This window comes from Onychostoma macrolepis, chromosome 02 (assembly GCF_012432095.1).
Source record: "Onychostoma macrolepis isolate SWU-2019 chromosome 02, ASM1243209v1, whole genome shotgun sequence".
NCBI classification, from domain to species: domain Eukaryota; kingdom Metazoa; phylum Chordata; class Actinopteri; order Cypriniformes; family Cyprinidae; genus Onychostoma; species Onychostoma macrolepis.
Genome location: NC_081156.1, coordinates 17,562,772 through 17,581,260, shown reverse-complemented (window position 1 = coordinate 17,581,260; position 18,489 = coordinate 17,562,772). Strand labels below are relative to the sequence as shown.

The 18,489-nt window shown below is 37.6% G+C and overlaps 1 protein-coding gene across 1 annotated transcript in view; it reads right to left on the bottom strand.

The window, feature by feature from the left end:
• Positions 1-18,489, bottom strand: part of efna2a (ephrin-A2a) — a 59,733-nt gene that overhangs the window by 2,119 nt on the left and 39,125 nt on the right. Inside the window, exons 2-3 of the mRNA XM_058748998.1 lie at positions 5,434-5,726; positions 1,254-1,319 (exon numbers count right to left, since the gene is read on the bottom strand). Coding sequence (XP_058604981.1) covers positions 1,254-1,319; positions 5,434-5,726 — 359 coding nt within the window. The remainder of the gene's footprint in view (positions 1-1,253; positions 1,320-5,433; positions 5,727-18,489) is intronic.

The window sequence follows — 18,489 nt, the reverse complement described above, 5'->3', positions numbered from 1 at the left end:
CATTTATTTGATCAAAAATGTAGTAAAACAGTAATATTGTGAAATATAATTACAATTTTAAATAGTGCTTTATTTTATAATGTAATTTACTCCTGTGATGCAAAATTGAATTTTCAGCCATCACTCTTCAGTGACACATGATCCTTCAGAAATCGGCTCCTACTGCTCATCAAACATTTAATATTATGATGATATTATTATTATCAGTGTTCAAAACAGTACTGCTGCTTTTAAATATGGAAACTGATACATTTTTGTAAGATTCTTTGAAAAATAAAGTTCAAAAGAACATTTATTTGAAATAGATTAAAAAAAAAACATCTTTACTGTCATTTTTGATCAATATAATGTCTCCTTGCCGAATAGAAGTATTAATTATTTTTATTTTAAAAACTTACTGATGCTAAACTTTTGAACAGTAGTATGATTTGTGAATAAAGCAGCATTTTCATATTATATGTTCAAAAGAACAAAACTGCCATATATGGAGAAATTGGCACACAGTAAAAAAAAACAACAAAAAAACCCCAATATTTTTCATTTTCTTCTCTGAGTGAGTTATTCAGCCAGTGTTTTTCAATATAAAAATGTAAGTAAAATAGTTTCTATTGTACTTTATTCACTTGTTTTCTTACAATATAAAACATTCATCCACAACACAATACTATATTTTTTTGTATTTTTGTACACTGTATCTGGGTAAAAATCATTGTATCCAAAAATGCTGCCATCATTTTCTCACCCTTATGTTGTTCCAACCCTGTATGACTTTATGGAACAAAAAAAAAAATGTTTGGTGACCACTGACTTCCATCGTATGGACAAACCCACCCAAAACACTGAGACAATTCTTAAAATATCTTCTGTTACTGTATGTTCTACATCAGAAAGACACACAGGTTTTACTCACATGAGGGTGAGTAAATGATGACAGAAATGTCATTTATGGGTGAACTATCCCTTTAATATTAGGTTTCCATTGGTGAGTGATGAAGGTAAATTTAAACAGTCCACAATAGTTCTAATAGTTCCCATTAGACCTCAGCTGCTGTTTTAACGGCTGTAGACTGCATTTGAACACATTCCCGCAGCTTGAAAATAAATATGACATCTCATTAACAAAATGTTCCTGGAAAATGTGTCAAACACTGCTTATTTGCATTCCTGTTATGTCTAACAGAAGGTTGGCATGTAGACATGAGGGGATATTATTTTCTACGCCGACAGGCCAAAACAGTTAGAGCATGACTTACTTGTAGGCTTCACGTACACCTTCAACTTTAAACACGGCTTGCCAGCGTGGTTAGGATGAGGAGAGGCTGTTGAAAAGGAAGTGGAAGAGAAATAATGAGCTAAATGTGCTTGTGACAAACAGAATCATTCAACAAGCCAATGAATCAATCTGATTAAGATCCTCTTGGCGACACTTGTGAACGTCTCTCAAGCCTCTGAGTTAGTTTGACACCTTGACAATCAAATCGGGTACAAAGTCTGAGATTTTCTTCATTCGGGAGGAAATTGCTCTGACCTTCACCAGCTTGGTGTTGTCACATACAATGGTCTGCGACACACAGTGTTCCCATGGCAAATTACCCCACATAGCACTCGGTGACCTGAGAGCAAAGAGTCACTATTGAGTCAGCCAGCAGTCAGCCAACAGATCGGCTCCCCCAGAACATCAGCAACACCGTTCATCTCTGCTCCCCAGACACGAGCTTTCTGACAGATTACTTCATTCATCTGTGTTCTACAGACACAACGACTCTACTGCTTATTTCCTTATAAGGGTCTGGTGAGAAAGAAGGGGAGAGTGAAATCATTTATTTGAACTTGACTGCAGGCAAATGTCCACAAAGAAAACTGCCTATTTTAATGTCCTTATCAAGTTTTTTGCAATGGGATTGGTCAAGAGCAGAGGGTTTCGTTTTTTGATGGAAAAGACCCACAAATTAAATAATAAAACTTTTTCACTGCCATCTTTCATATATTTACAGTAGTAAATTTACAAAATATCTTTATGGAACATGATCTTTACTTAATATACTAATGATTTTTGGCATAAAAGAAAAATCAATAATTTTGACCCATACAGTGTATTTTTGGCTATTGCTACAAATATACCCCAGCGACTTAAGACTGGTTTTGTGGTCCAGGGTCACATATGCTTTATGTAAAAAACAAGTTTGGGGTCAGTAAGCCTTTTTTAATTTAATTTTTTTTTTTTTTAATCTAGGATGCATTAAATTCAACAAAAGTGACAGTAAAAACATTTATTATGTTTTTATTTTTTATAACGTACATTATATTTACAATTTATAATAAATTTTCCCGACTAAAAAAATGTATTATGGTTTCAACAAAAACATTAAGCAAGACAACTGTTTTCAACGTTGATAATAATAAGAACTGTTTCTTGAGCAGCAAATCAGCATATTATAATGATTTCTGAAGAATCATGTGGCACTAAAGAGCAATGACGCTGAAAATTCAGCTTTGCCATCACAGGAATAAATTACATTTTAACATATATTCAAATAGAAAACAGTTATTTTAAACTGTAATAATATTTACATTTCTGTACTAACCCCAAGCTTGTATGTTTGTATCTTTACAATATTGTTTTTTTGTTTGTTTTGTTTTTAAATAAATGTGTGTGATAAAATAAAAGTTATAAGTGTTATAGAAAGACATATTGTTTCTGAAAATAAACTACTGGCTTTTATATAGAGTACATTTGTTGTTTTATCACAGCCAAAATGTAATTAAAATATATTAAATATACTCTTTACTGAGTAGACAATGTATCTGTTTTTTCTAACCACTATTAGAGAAATGTTAGATGGTTTTACAGTTTACACTCAAATTTTCTATAGAAATTCCCAGAAAAAATAAATTTAAAAATCCAACTCTTGTCTAGGGTTTGTCATCTTCAACCTGAACAACCCTCCCCCAGCGCCCCAGCGCCCATCCCAGGTCATTGTGTATTCTTGTGGCATGTTCACCGCACCGGATCCTAGGTTCATTGGAGAGCACCCAACCTCAACCGCCGGCAGCTGTGTAGAAGACGCCTGTCAAGATGTCATCACAGCCGATCAATACGGGCGGAGAGATGGAAGTCCGGGGGTTAAGTCTGACCAGGTCTGATGGACGTGTTCTTTTACCAGCGGACAATCGAGATCAGCCCCCACTTCCCAGTGATAACCTCTCAGATCCATCTCTCATCGCTGACCCCACCGACCCTGCCGCAAAGCATCAATCCCCTTAGGGACCGTGACGCCCATAGAGCTGCCGGTATCCAAACAATCCTCTCAGGGAGTGGCTGGGGTGCTGAATGGAGTTGCCTTGGCGGGGGAGCGGGGGTGTCCGAAGGCCTTTTCCAGCCCTGAAACAAAAGCCTTCACAATGCAGGACCAGGCTGGGAGCTTGCATAAAAATGAGTTTGGGGGGACAGGGGCAGAAACACAGAGTTGAAGGGTATCTTTGAACTTTTTTGCCTGCTCTTTGTGGCGTCTCTCCCTCTCTCTCTCGTGTGCGGAGACAACACTGCAGCGTGTATGATAAGCAGCGCTACGCCCTGCTGATTTAGGGGGGTTTGGGTGGAGGGGATGTTGACTCAGAACGACGCCCCCTCCGCGCCTGCTTCGCTCCCTTTCAGTCTGAGCTGTCAATCAGGGAATAATCAGCAGTCAAATGAAAAGCATGTAGGATCTCCATGGGAGAGAGGAAGGCCTGTCCGGCCGCTGTGCAGATGGGGGATGGCTGCTGATGGACAGTGCGGCTCTGCGACACAAAGCCGGCGAGAGCTCAAAGTCGCCGGGCTCTCTGTACTGTACACAGGTGGCTCCCGGCCCAGCCACATCTGCCCACACCACAGCCGCCCATGTCAGGAATTGTAATTACCATATAAATTATTGATTTGCTTGCCTCTCCCTGTTTTCTCCTAGCTTCTTCCTGAGACAAGTCTTTCATGTTATCTAATTAAAACAGCTAGGCGGTTGATGTAAAAAAAAGAAAATATTTTTTTGTTTAATGTCTACTTTTAATTTGGTTTAGCCACACCAAATTGTCTTCACTGGAGGACAGTAGGACAAACGCGTGAAGGACGAGTTTCCCATTTGAACCCACCAGTTTAAAGCTTTGTGAGGTTAATGGGAATGAGCTGTTGGATGTTTCTCATTTAGGAAATGCTAAAGCTTTTTAGATTAAAGGAGCTCTGTTTCTCTCACAAACTATTTGCGTATTTCGAAATGTACTGTAATTCTGGGGCGTTTTGTCTGAGGACGCTAGAAAAAATCCAAATGACAGAACAGAAATAACAAAACAAATAGAACGAAATAGGAGCTCAAAATGTGCGTAAAGGTCTCATTTTTCTAAGGTCTTGCCAGCGGATGAAGTTTCAGAGTGAGGCAGCGTCTCTTTTGCTTCCCTGGAGCTCATTGTGTTCTCAGAGATCCTGAATGTGGAGCCTGAAAAGTCACAGAAAGTCTCTGTGATTGGCTGATTGACCCTGTCAGTATGATAATGCCTGCCTGTCATGTTCACAGCTGGTCCACAAATCCACTTGAATGGGTCAGTCTGGTGGAAATGAACTAATTACAAAGTAAACAACTTGTGTGCTAATCAAAATAAAATCGAAATTATGTATAGTAATCACTCAGATTGATTTAATTAAAGATGTACCTCTGTGTCTGTGACTGCCATTAATCTTGTTTACCAAGCATTTGCTAACTAATGGTCCAAAAAAGGTGACTATAGCCAGTCATTTCTACACAAAATTGCTTGTTTTATTGTAGTAATTATTTTTCATTTTCTAAACTTCAATCAATGTCAATAAAAAATTATAATAGCATTAAACGCAAAAATGAAGTTCCATATGCCTTTGACCTTAAAATTGAGTAAACATCAAATGGAAATGGAGCTTGAATTTATTTTTGAGAAAACAACAACAACCCACAGAGCAGGGCACACCAAAACAAGTACTAAAATGTCGATGTACTAAAAGTACTAATTGAAATAAAACTAAAGCTGAAATAAAAACAAAGTATTTAAAATTAAAAATCAAAAACTAATAGAAATGACAAAAGCTCAAGTTAATAATAATGATAATATATAATACTATAGATAATTATACATAATAATTACAAATAATATTTAAAAATATAAAAATAATAGGGGTAATAGGGGATGTGAGGTAGACTAATTTTAAAAGTATGATTTCTAGGAAATCCTGGAAAAGTAAATTAATACAATTTTGAAACTCCATTAGCATTTTCATAATGAATGTACTTTTTTTCTAGTTATGCCAAGCTCTAAATTATTATATTGGGTAGAAATTGGGAGTGAACAAAAAAATTATTTTCCAGTAAATCGTGAGTGACTAATAAAGCGACGCAAATTCATCCATTTAAAGAAGTGGTAAAAATACCCACTTACATATATAATAGTACTCGTGTCCAGGTCGGAACTCAAAACCAAGCGAGAAGGGGGTGAAGAGCTGAAACTTCTCAGAGAAGCGCAGGGGTCCGTCGGGACTCTGGGGCCGGTTACACTCCCACCGCTTGAAGCCTCTCATGCGGTGCTCACAGGTGAGGTAACCATCATGGTTGACCATGAAAAGGATGTAGCGCTCCATGCGACTGTGAGGCTGGGGCGTCTCGTAGTAAGGACAGTACACGTCCAGATAGTCATTGATGCTCACGGCCACCGTATATTCACCCTGCCAGAACCTGCAAAGGAGATTCAGAGCATTAGACCGCCGAAGCCAAACATTAGGATGACTGACATAACAACTCCTGTACACGGACAATTGAAATATTCTGTAGTTCAGCTTTTTATTTGGCCTCCATTCAAACCGTACAGCAGCAAAGAGGAAAGTTTCACACACAAAGGCTAAATCTGTTAGGCAGAAAATCACAGGGAACACAACAGAATAAGCTGGAATGAATAACCACAATGCATATTTTCTATCTAGGTCACCATTATGCAGAGAGAGAATGGCAAACCAGAACACACGGAAAACCAAACACTCGCTGTAATACTGTAATGAGAAGGGGGATGTTTGAAAAAAAAAAAAAAAAAAAATCTTTGACTATAGGGCTTAAAATAGACCTCTTTAAAAACAAGTTAGTTTGCTTTTATTCATTTCTCTGGGTTAGTGCAGTAGCAACATATATCAATGAAAATGTTTATTATGCTCACAAAAACGGCAAATTCAGTCAGCGAGTTGATTCCATATAAATCATAAACTTCATATTAAATTGCACCCTTAATCCAAGCTTTGAACCACAGTGGCACCATAAAAGAATTTTTCATGCTTCGCATTCAATTTTCTCTCTACATAGTATGCGTTTCATGAGAATGCAGCTTTCAGAGCATAAGAAAAAAAGGGAGAGAGAGAGAGCGAGAGAACGGGAGGAGAGGCAAAAGATAGCATGAGTGAATCAGTTTGAAAGTCAGTGTGACCTACAGAGGCTGCGAATGTGTGACAGTACTGTGATGTCAGAGTCCTGTGAGTATATGCCTTTGACTGCAAAACAAATGGTGGCTGACAAAATAAAAAATAAAATAAATGCATTGAGGTTTTTATGCTTGTAACAAACATGCCAATGAAATAAGATGACGCTTTTAAAAGAAATATTTTCTGAAAACAAGTCTTACTGCCTTACAGCAATTCTGTTCGGCAAGTTTATGGGTGAATCTCAGAAAGCCTGTCAATGATATGTCAGGGTCATCATTCATTGGCAAAAATGAAAGAAGAAAATAAATTACAGTTTGCACAATAAAAATTAAACGCCTTTTTGTACCATCAAGGATTATTGCCTTATGACATTTTACATTATTATAATGCAAAAGATCACTAATGAAATGAAAATAAATATTATTTATATCGTAGTGTTTATACAACATCTTAGTATTTTCTATATTGCTTTCAAATAATACATATACATATAATGCACTTTAATTGTTCAGCAGTAGAGCTATAGTCCAACTAAAGATATACTGAAGTATATTTGATTGTGCTGAAGTGGAACTATTGCAAGTATACCTCAGGTACACTTTAAATATATTGCATTTAAAGACTGATATTATATAGAGATCATACTATCCTCCAGTGTGTATACACACTAAAGGCTTTTGGAAGACCTATACACACTAAAGGTTTATACATGTATGTGTGAGTGTGTATAAAGGTTTTTATTTTCATTTTAAATGAAATATGATGAATACATGTTTTTGTGAGGGGCATCTATCCATCCAAGAACCGAAATTTAACCAAGTGCATAATATTTTCTAGAAGTGTCCTTGTGCCATAAGTGAACTCTATAAACCTTCCTTTTTTACAGAGCAACATGTATCCAAGTGAAAACAGCAGAAAGCACTCACACCTCTGTAAGCGAGGAAGCACCTTCAGGCACTGGACCATTTTCCTTCAGTGTTCAAAATAAGGTCCTGTCCTCTCATCTAGACAAGCTGCCCTCTCCAGCACCTGCCTGTCTGTCCTTTAACTAGACAAACTATTGGCACGGTGATTTCCTCACAGCACAACCCACATCAAGCGCTTTCTTAAAGGCTGCTTGTTTTGCCCTCGGTTAATGGCTCTTTCAGATGTTTGCACTCTCATTCACACACACACACACACACACACACACACACACACACAAACACTCGCGTAGCATAAAACGTGCCGTAAATTACTTCCATGTGGCGGAACATCTCTGGATATGTTACTGTAATTCAGCTCTCACAGTCTAAATCAGGTCCACCTGTTGTAGATTAGCCACACTCCCAAACTGTTACCTCAATCTCATCTCTCCACAGCCACGTTTACATTAAGCGGACAAATGTATTTTAGGTCCTTTCAAACAAGTCCAAGTGACTTGTTTGTCTAATCACTTGTTTATACTATCAAAAGGAATAAATCTCCTGAAAGTTTGGAGCTCCTGACCTTCAACGTAAACGCTGTGGAGATATTTCTTTCTAATCAAGCATGAACAGATTACCGAGGGGACATATATCAGTTTGAGCAGAACATCCCAGCATATGTTGAGGGATCACAACTGTGTGTGTGCGTGCGTGAAACCCATCCTTCACTATCTTTCCAGGAACACATTTCTCCTGTTGCGTCTGACCTTCTCAAACTCTCCCGAAGCACATCAGGAACTTGTTTATGGCTCATGGTGAAATATCGATCTGTGAATTTACAGTGGCTTCCATAACCTCATTAAAAATAACCGCTGATTGGTTCCATCGCCAAACACAAGATTGCACAATAAATTGATTTTTTTTTTTTTCGGGCGGGTGGCGGTGCGAGTGTTAACAGACATGATGAGGAGACAGCTGAATCATAAACAGTCTGACGCTCGTGCTCAGAAATATCAAAAAGATCTCTCTCTCTCATGTACATATGCGCACACACCCACATGCACACCTTCCAGATTTCCCAAATAGGCGGAGCATCATGAAGAATTCTAAACAAACACGCTTCAGTTCCTCACAGCACGCCGCTCCTCATTCACCTGCTGTCGTCTTCCCTTTATCTCTTAAAACTTTGATATTCAGAAGATCTTCACATTCAAATATCTGAAGCTGCTTTTAGGCAGAGACCTTGACAGATCTAAACTGGAGAAAATATGCAACAATAGCGGAGCTGAACAGTGATATTCTGGTAAACATCATTTCAGGAAATTTGAAATGTTGCTCTCACACTAAAGCTTTGTGAAGGACATAAATGCGCTGATAGAAAAATGTAATTTTCTTTCAATTTCTAATCCTCTGATGCATTAATAATTCAATCCCAAAGGAGGAAAACATGTTCATGCTCCTCTTTATTTCAAAACAAGGAAATAATTATTCTCAATTTTCTTCTACTTTTATTAAAGTAATGCGTTTTGAGAGAGTTCACTGTAGAAGATTTCAAAAAATATAAAAGAGGTAAATCATGTCGAATGTGTTGTTCACACTGATAATAAAGACAGACAGACATATAGAGTTATAGGTAAGGGTCAAAGGTCATCATTTATGGGGTCTGCACGTAACTCCAGAACATCAATGGTTTAAAATGGTAGACGCCATGCATCAGTGGGTTAAACTAATATATTTCTGTGTAAACCACTTTTGACAATTCAAAATGACTTTGTTTGGAAAAATAAAGCAAAGCAAAGCAAAACAAAACAAAAACCCCCAGAAAGAACGAATCTCTATAAACATTTCATACATGCATATATATATATACACACACAAAAGCAAGTACATTTTTCCTGTGGCAGAGTTCAGTGAATTTGCAGATTTTGCTATTAATAGTCGAGACGGCAACATGTGAGCATTTCTTTAAGCCTCACAGGAAGCCTTACATACTTTTTTCCCCCGAGTCTTTGTACCAAAGGATCACTTGAGGCACATGCACACACAAACACACACACACTGCTGTAAAACCAAAGGTGGTGAATCCGAATCTTTGGCATTGCACACACTTGCGTTACACATTATGGTGAGGCATTGCCGCGGCTCGGTACGATGTGATTCTGGAGGCTTTCCAGCCCCACTCATTGTGTTCTTGCCACAAGCAGGCCTTTTGCCATCATGCCAGCCCTGCTAGACACTGGGGGCTTTTAATGATATGGAAAAGCAAAGGGCTGCCACAATGTTGTGAATGCAAAGCTCCAAGGCAAAGCTCTTCCATGCGAGATAAAAGAGAGGAGAAAAGCCACTTATCGCTGGGGCTATCTGCTGCCCGCATCTGATGCGGGGGCTTGGGAACCGGACCTTGTTATGTCAAGAGGAGCGAGGATGTACTGACACTGCCAAAACAGAAAGAGAAAGGGACAGCGAGAGAGAGTGCTGCCATTCTAAACAAGTTTCCCCAAATGATAGCCATGCTGGATGAGAGAGCCAAATCTAGCCTTCATGATGTCACTGCCGCTGCTGTTTCAAGGGCACTTCACAAGGCTGATACATCATTTTAAATCAGCACATCAAATTCATACATACACTGACTAGAATTCACATCTGATATGATGAGTGTTAGAGCCCTGCATTTCAGCCCGGGCCCCGACTTTTTTACGCCCCTAGGGCTGGGCTTTGGGCCAATTTTCACGTCATAGCTCAGACGTGGGCCGGGCATCGGGCCTGTTTTAGGCTTCTTCTTATTTTTTATATTTTAGACATCCATCAGTGATGAAAAAAATTGCCGCGCTGGTGGAAACAACATGAGACCGTGCTACCGTGACTGTCAAGAGCGGCTTGATGGTGTTTAGTGTCCCGCCAGTAGCAGCAGCAGCAGTAGCGAGTGCAATTAAGCGCCTTCAGCGCAGCTGGAAGAGTTCCGCGTTCAAATGCAATAGACTAAATATTGCCGCAGAGCACTGGCAAAAGTAATTACCATGAATGTGTTGAGGGGAAATAGTAAAGAGATATTTGAATTTTTAATTAATAAACTAGTGTTTTCTGAGTCAGTGTCGCAAAGATGAAGTTGCCGATCCTGACTCACCATCTCCTCATTGGACGCGGCTTTAGAGAGAAATGCATCTTTACGGATAACATAATAAAACAGTTTTTATTTTCGATTTGTTTTATTTCGTCAAGTAGTAATTTAAAGCTTTCTATAGATATATTTATCATGTCTATGTGGCATGTATTCGCTGAGTTTCGGTTCATTTTTGTGAAGTGCTCCTGTTCAAGACTGAGACGGCAGAAAGTGCATCATGTTTGTTTTCTTTATTTTATGAAACATTTTGTTGATATTGTGAGTGCACACAAATAAAAGTAGTCCATTGACAGTTTGGAATGTTGTATTAGTATTATGTATTATGAGCAAAAATGATGGCATATTTTAAATTGTTTCCACTGAAAAAAAATGCAAGTGATCGTGCTGGCACCTCCATGTCCTGCAAAGCACGCTTCAGCTTTCACTCTCCACACAAACGATTGGATACGTGCCTAATAGCGCACATTTATCTAGGTTTAATGTTTAAACTAATATTGTTATATGCTTGAACTGTTTTATATCTATATATTTTATTTTAGGCAAGTCGTGATGATCCGACAAGGGAAAATTGATCAAACATATGATCAACTCACTGTCTGCCGCTGGCCGCATGGTCGTTACTTTAAAAAACAAAAACACATTTAACGAACAAAAAAATGCTCCAAACATTTTTTTTTCTAAATTAGCTTAAAGGTGCCATAGAATGCATTGATACAGTATTTTAAATTGTTCTCTCATATCTACATAGAAGGTATGTGGCTTAGGTAAGGGCAAAAAATATCCAGAAACGGTTTTAAATGTCCATTTAAAACCCTAGGATTTCTCCCTAGAATGAAACGGTCTGTTATTATCTTATTTGGCAGGGTCATGAATAATAATGAGCTCTGCTCTGATTGGCTGTTTCACAGTGCGGCTCATTTCAATAACTCACAGCAAGAAGGAAACACAGGGAGGAAAATATATATTTAAATACTTTCGCAGTTATATCGTATATCGTACAGAACTGTTATTATTTAACTATGCCAAGGTAAAGACAGTTTTTCATTCAATGGCACCTTTAATAAAAAAAACAAAAAATAAAATCACTTTACCATTACATACAAAACTGAACTATTTTAATAGCTGAAACAGTAGTATAAACCGTTTTTGGAGAAGGAAAAAAAAATAGACGGGCTTGGGTCGGTAATTCTGATAAGCTGTCGGACAAGGGCCGGGCTAGGGCCTGAGCGTCTCGGGCCAGGACCGGGCTATGGCCTATATTTGAGGCCCATGCAGGGCTCTAATGAGCGTTACAGTTAATTTCTTTAAAAATAATGAAAAGGAATTAGTTTAAAAACGAAAAGCATGTGGTGCAATCAGCATAGAGAAACATTCATTTAAAAAAAAAGAAAGAAAGAAAAAGGAAATGATACAGACAGGACCCCTGCAGACCTTCATGACTGTGTGTCAAAGTCAAAGTTAAAATTAAAAAAAAATTGATCTTTTTGAAAAGGCAAGGCTAGTTAAAGTTCAGGTAAAATGTCATGTGGTGTGATTTCCCAAACACGTAATGATATTTATGAATAAATAATTAATAAAATAAAAATACAATAAATAAATAAAACCTTTTATCATACATACACACACACACACATATATATATATATATATATATATATATATATATATATATATATATATATATATATATATATATATACGTGTATTTTTTAAATCAAAATTTTATACAATTATTATCAATATTCAACATAAAAATATTCCTTTTTACTTGAGCTCACCACATGACTTTTAAATAAATAGTTAACCAAACAGCTGTTGGTCCCCACTGACTCCCATGGTAGGGAAAGAAATACTATGGAAGTCAATGGGGACCTTTTTTTCAAAATATCTTCTCTGTTCAACATGAGAAAGAAACTCATACAGGTTTGAAATGACATGAGGGTGAGTAAATGATGACAAATTTTTCATTTTTGGGTGAACTATCCCTTTAAGTCATTAGATTGAAACGTTTCTTGAAAATGGTATAAAAGCTTTTCAAAAGCATATCAAACCAACACGAATACAAAGAGTCCATTTCTAAGAACTTGGCAGGGGTGTTTAAAGATTTTTCATTTAATTTATCGTAGACACTCTTAATATATATCATTGACCCAATTACTGAAATTTTCTAGCAGGTTTCCCAATGAGTTTGCATCACACATCACAGCGAGTGACTGAATTCAGGCAAAATGCAATCTAATCTATTACGTGGCATTGATGGAGGGCATAAAAAAAAATAAAGCCCTAATATCCAGACTCAATCAGTCCTCCTATAGCAATGCTCAGCCGAGGTGATTAATCAGAGCCATTGACTGTTTAGCAGGCTGCTGTATGATAGATGGCGTCTGGATCGTAACTCTGCCTCTGGTCACAATGGCAGAGATCTGCAGCCAGGCTCCTGGGCTCTGGAGGGAGCGACCCATCCTGATGATGAAGGCCGTCCACAGCCTCCTCGCAGCATACAGCCGGCCTCATTATTCCCCTCTGCTCTGACAGAAACACAGCAGGGATACTGCAGCATCTCCATGGGAAGAAATAATACTTTTGGATACAATTACCGGATCGGGAGTGTGGCATCTTACCACAGGCAGCGTCGGTCCTAATATCTGACTCATTGTTAGGCAGCTCAGTTTGCATGGATGGCTACGGCACCGAATAGGGAGCGACATGCCTGTGGGGAGTCTGTGCAGCCTCGCAGGGGCCGTAATCATTTTAAATGTGAAATTATGAGCTTTCACGTACGGAAGTCTCAACGAGGAGATTTGTCCGCTCTTTTGCATGATACTGGAGGCAGGACCCGAAGCTTTGGCTCCTGTGTGACTTATTTCAGAGGGCAGGACATGAAAAATGCATCATTTTCTTATTCTTTTCTAATGGAATGAATGTTAGAGCTCCAAGTCAAACAGTAGCCGTTGGAAAGTGTCTTATTGTTAGACTACAATATGGATTATGACACGAAGGGTGACAATTATAGTACTTTTTGTCAGTAAATTGTCAAGAGACACGTGGGTCGCTGATAAATCCTTGAAGAGGGAACAGTAATAATGGATAAGAAAATCCAGCAACGGAAAAAAGAACAAAGCAAATTATTGCTTTAGTAAAAACCTAAAGCTATGTCTGTTATGTACACTACCATTCATTCATTTGGGGTCAGAAAGATTTTTTTTTTAAGAAATTAATACTTTTTTTCAGCAAGGATGCGTTAAAATTATCAAAAGGGACAGTAAAGACATTTGTAATGTTAAAAGAGATTTCTATTTCAAATACAGTTCTTTTGAACTTTCTATTTATCAAAGAATCCCGAGGGGGAAAAAAATATAAGAAGAAGAAATGTTTTTGAACACCAAAATCAGCATATTATAATGATTTCTGAAGGATCAGAATTCTAAAAACTGGAAACTGACACTAAAAACAGGAATAATGACTACTAAAAATGCAGATTTGCCATCAGGAATAATTATGTTTTAAAGTATATACAAATAGAAATGTATATTTTAAACCATAATATTATTTCACAATATTACTGTTTTTACTGCATTTTTAATCCATTTATTATTCATTTTATTATTACTAAAAGTAATTTAGACTTAATTGTGTTTAAAAACATTAACTGTGTTTGCAATCCCAAATCTAAATCAATGTTTACAAACCTGATCCAATATGTGGTTTGAAATCCAATTTTTTTTTTCAATCTTATTCCAAATATCTCAGTCTCAACGGTCATATCAAATGTCAGGTAGTTTTTTCTTATTCGATACATGATGTGCATGTAACAAAATACAAAATAAGTACGCAGCTCGAGTTCGAATACGCTCCTTTTTGCTCACTATTTCATCATATATAGACTGTGTGACATTCATTATGCAGTGAATAGTGAATGAGCAATAGAGTCAGCAGTTTTGGCCACACTATATGCATAAAGCACTTCTATCGCTTATGTTGTCTGATGTGCCTTGAGAGTTCAGCTCGGCAGCTAGATATCATGATGGACATGAGCAGAGGTATAATTTCCAGTTTTATGTCCTCTCCTTTCACACTGACAGTTACCCCCAGTTGTTTAAATGCAAGTCTCTTAGAATTGTGCTGACGCTTACACACTGTAGCAACAGATACAGTGGATACTGACTACAAGGTCTGAACAAACGGATCAGATTTTATCACATGCACAACGACGGTGCGGACGGATCAGACCGGATTTGAAAACCAAATCGGATTTGCGTGCAGTGTGAACAAAGGCTTTCTGCTGAAGGGGACTGAGAGGCTTTGAGTCTCGTCTCACTTCACCTGGCAGAGGTGAGGCACAGTGGGCACATGTCTCCCTGATGGAGGAAACCTAATGATGCTGGACAGCTGTCCACAGAGGAGACACTCAGCCTCTGCGTGAGAGTCCTACAGATGAAGTCACCTAAGAAACAAGGCTCAGAGCTGTCGTGAAGTGGATTTTACACTCGTGTCTGAAACTAGACAAGACTCTTGAATTCCCACAGTGAAAGGGCCGCTTCTCTCCACTGACAGGACTCCAATGAGGCCGTGCCCCCACACACAGCTCACCCGACAGCCATCGTCACCCACTCTACAACACATGATTGTGACTTTGTGCAGAAGGAGAGAGAATGACTATCTTGATTGCCTCTACACTCAGAAGACTAGCACGGTGAAGGTGACTGCTGAGTAGTCTGCGCAGGTCCACAAAGATGAGCTGAAGCCCGAACATGGCCTATAAATGAGACACTGCGACTCGACCCAACCGCTGCTGTCAAATTTTAAGATTAAATCTGAAATTGCTACATTTCTAAAGATAAACCCAGATGTAGAGATGCAGCGATGGGAACTGTAAAGGAATATAAGGTAACACTTGAGTTTTGGGACCAATTCTCACTATATTAACTAGTTGTTTATTAGCATGCACTGCAAAAACAAGTGAAAATTAAGTGAGTTTTTGCTTGAAACAAGCAAAATAATCTGCCAATGGGGTAAGCAAAATAATCTTGTTTTCTGTTTGAAATAAGATTATTTTTCTTACCCCACTGGCAAATTATTTTGCTTGTTTCAAGCAAAAACTCACTTAATTTTCACTTGTTTTTGCTGAAAACAAGACAATAATTTTTACTTGTCTAGAAAATCCTTCTTGATTTAAGAATTTTTAGATATTTTGGCTGGAAACAAGACAAAAAATCTAAGTAAGAAAAGCATTTTTTGCAGTGTGCACATTACTAGCACATTGGCTGTTTATTAGTAATTATAAAGAACGTATGAATGCCTTATTCTTCATGACAATATTTTAGATCCCTTAATCCTACTTCATATACCTAAACTTAACTACTACTACTACTAACTATTAATAAGCAACAGATTAAGTGTTTAATGAGGCAAAAGTCATGTCTCCAAACTAAAGTGTAACCGAATATCATGATTCTAAACAATTTTCATTTCAATATTGAGGTGTTTGTAAAACTATTTTTAAGATTATGAAATGACCTCAGATTTCAACAGCATATAAATCATAATAAATCTTAAATAAATTCTATAAGACTTCCTGTATCTACCGTTTTTTCTGAAACAGTTGGGGAATAAAATCTCAATTTTCAACCCTGCTTACAGAAGTCCCACATTCTCATTTTCCCTTTAGTTTCCCTTATAGAGCCGTGACTGTAATACTTATGTGTTCTAACACCCCACCATCCTTCCACTGACTACTTTTCAGCATTCTTCCATATTAACCGAGTGACTAAAGAAATATGTAAAATCTTTGGAGTGACTGAAATGTTGATCTATCTAGATTAATGCAATGTTCACAAAAATTCTGGTATGTTCTGGATCCAGTTCTGATCGCATTGCAAAATATCTGACGTGTATCTGATTTAATACCACATATACCTGTGCAGACCTGAGTACTGTGAGATTAGAGCAAGTTTATGTGCCAGCTGAAACTGTATAAAGCAGCAATATATTCCAGATGATTTAGTAACTGCCTTGCACCTTAACTGGAACACTAAAAATTTACAGAAAACCCTTTTCCAGGTGAGATAATATAATGAGATATGAAGTAAACTGTGGTTATATCTGCAACAGCAGACCTTTATCATTCTCATGATGTAAATAAACATACTTCAGTAAATACAAAACAAATTTTGATATGCAACCCGTATGCCACCGATGATAAATAAATTAGGACTATTTGAAGTGAAGGTCGAGGTAGGTTGATTGATTTTGTAATTGCACTGACAGATGCAAAACATTACCATCTGTTGCCTTTTTCAAAGAATTAATCAACAAATACAGCATGTGTTCAGCAGTCCTGCCAGTTAGACACAATTCACCGCTTTCTCCATTTCTCTTTCTTGTCTCATAAACATAGCTGAAAAATCGGTTTCAGACCAGAGCTCATGGGAGATCCATCTCTTGCGAGGCAAGTGACCCGGCCAGCCCCCCTTCTGCTGCAATTCAAAGTGTGCTGAACACGGGCCGGCTGCACACATAAAAGAGCGACCATACGGCACGGTCCGAACAGCCTCAAAAAAATTCCAGATGAATGTGTGTACGCTGTAAACAGTACTTTGCTCTGCTTTCACCCTCCATCGACTCTCCTTTGACTGGCTCTAATCAGGAGGGCTCCTGTGGAAAGCTGTCCTCACTACTGAAATGCATGACTGGTCTGAGACAGAACGGTCAATTTAACACAGAGGCACAAGGCTACAAACTTGAGAGGTGGTATAGAAAGTGATCGGAATACTGAGTGCTTTAAGGACCTAAACAGCTAAATTAAATCTATAGAGTCCCTCAATAGCTGCAGCAACAATAGAAACAAGCACACATAAAAACATCATATAAATCACTGTTGACAAATACAACAAGCCTATAATATAATATAATATAATATAATATAATATAATATAATATAATATAATATAATATAATATAATATAATATAATATAATATAATATAATATAATATATTTTAGATTGGTTATTTAAATAAATGTTTTATTTTTTATATATATTAATTAAACTTAAATGGTCCTGTGGTGTAACAAATAAACTCCTTGGTGTAAATAAATACGGCACGTACTGTATTGTCTCAATTAATATGAGGCCATAAACCAGCACAACTTGGGGGAAAAACTACTGTTTAAAATAGTTTCAGATGAAGTATAGCATGTCAAATTGTAGGAATCTGCTGCAACGTGTCATGTCAACCGCTCTATTAAAGCGTGAATAATTTTGCTAGTTATCTCTGTTTATTGTAGAAGGGGACTCTGTCTCTGGAGTGTTGGAGGCTATAACTACAGCAGTTTGTGGGAGGTTTGGCTAATCTGTAAATTGCAAGTACAGGGCTCTAAAGTGGCAGTTGCTCTTGTTTAAACGAGGACGCTATTTTTCTCCTCCACTGACCAAACCTTGACCCTCGTAGAGCTCTTGAAATAGGTACATACTCCAGGGAGAAACGGCTCCTGCAACAACCTAATTTTAAAGCAAATGAATAAATCGCTGCCTTGAGACTCCAGATGGTATTTTTTCTTTTGTACTCCTTATACAAGCGGAATACAAAAACTACATTCCTGAAATTTCAGCATAACATAAGGAAAAATAACGAAACACAACATAGCATCATTTTCCAAGCTGTTGAAATATTGAATTTAGGGTTATTGTTACAAAACACAACATAATACACCACAAAATCTAAATCTAGGATAATCTAAGCATAAAGGTGCTAAAGCACAGAAGGTATGAGTTTAGGGTTATGTTTTTCTTATGTTATGTTATGTAATATAATAAAATACCTAACTACATAATACTACTATTGTTAGAAATTGCAACAAAATTAAAATAGAAATATAAACTTTTGAACGGCGGGTTTCGTCTGGTCAGAGGAGAACTGGCCCCCCGACTGAGCCTGGTTTCTCCCAAGGTTTTTTTTTTCTCCATTCTGTCTCAGAGGGAGTTTTGGTTCCTTGCCGCTGTCGCCT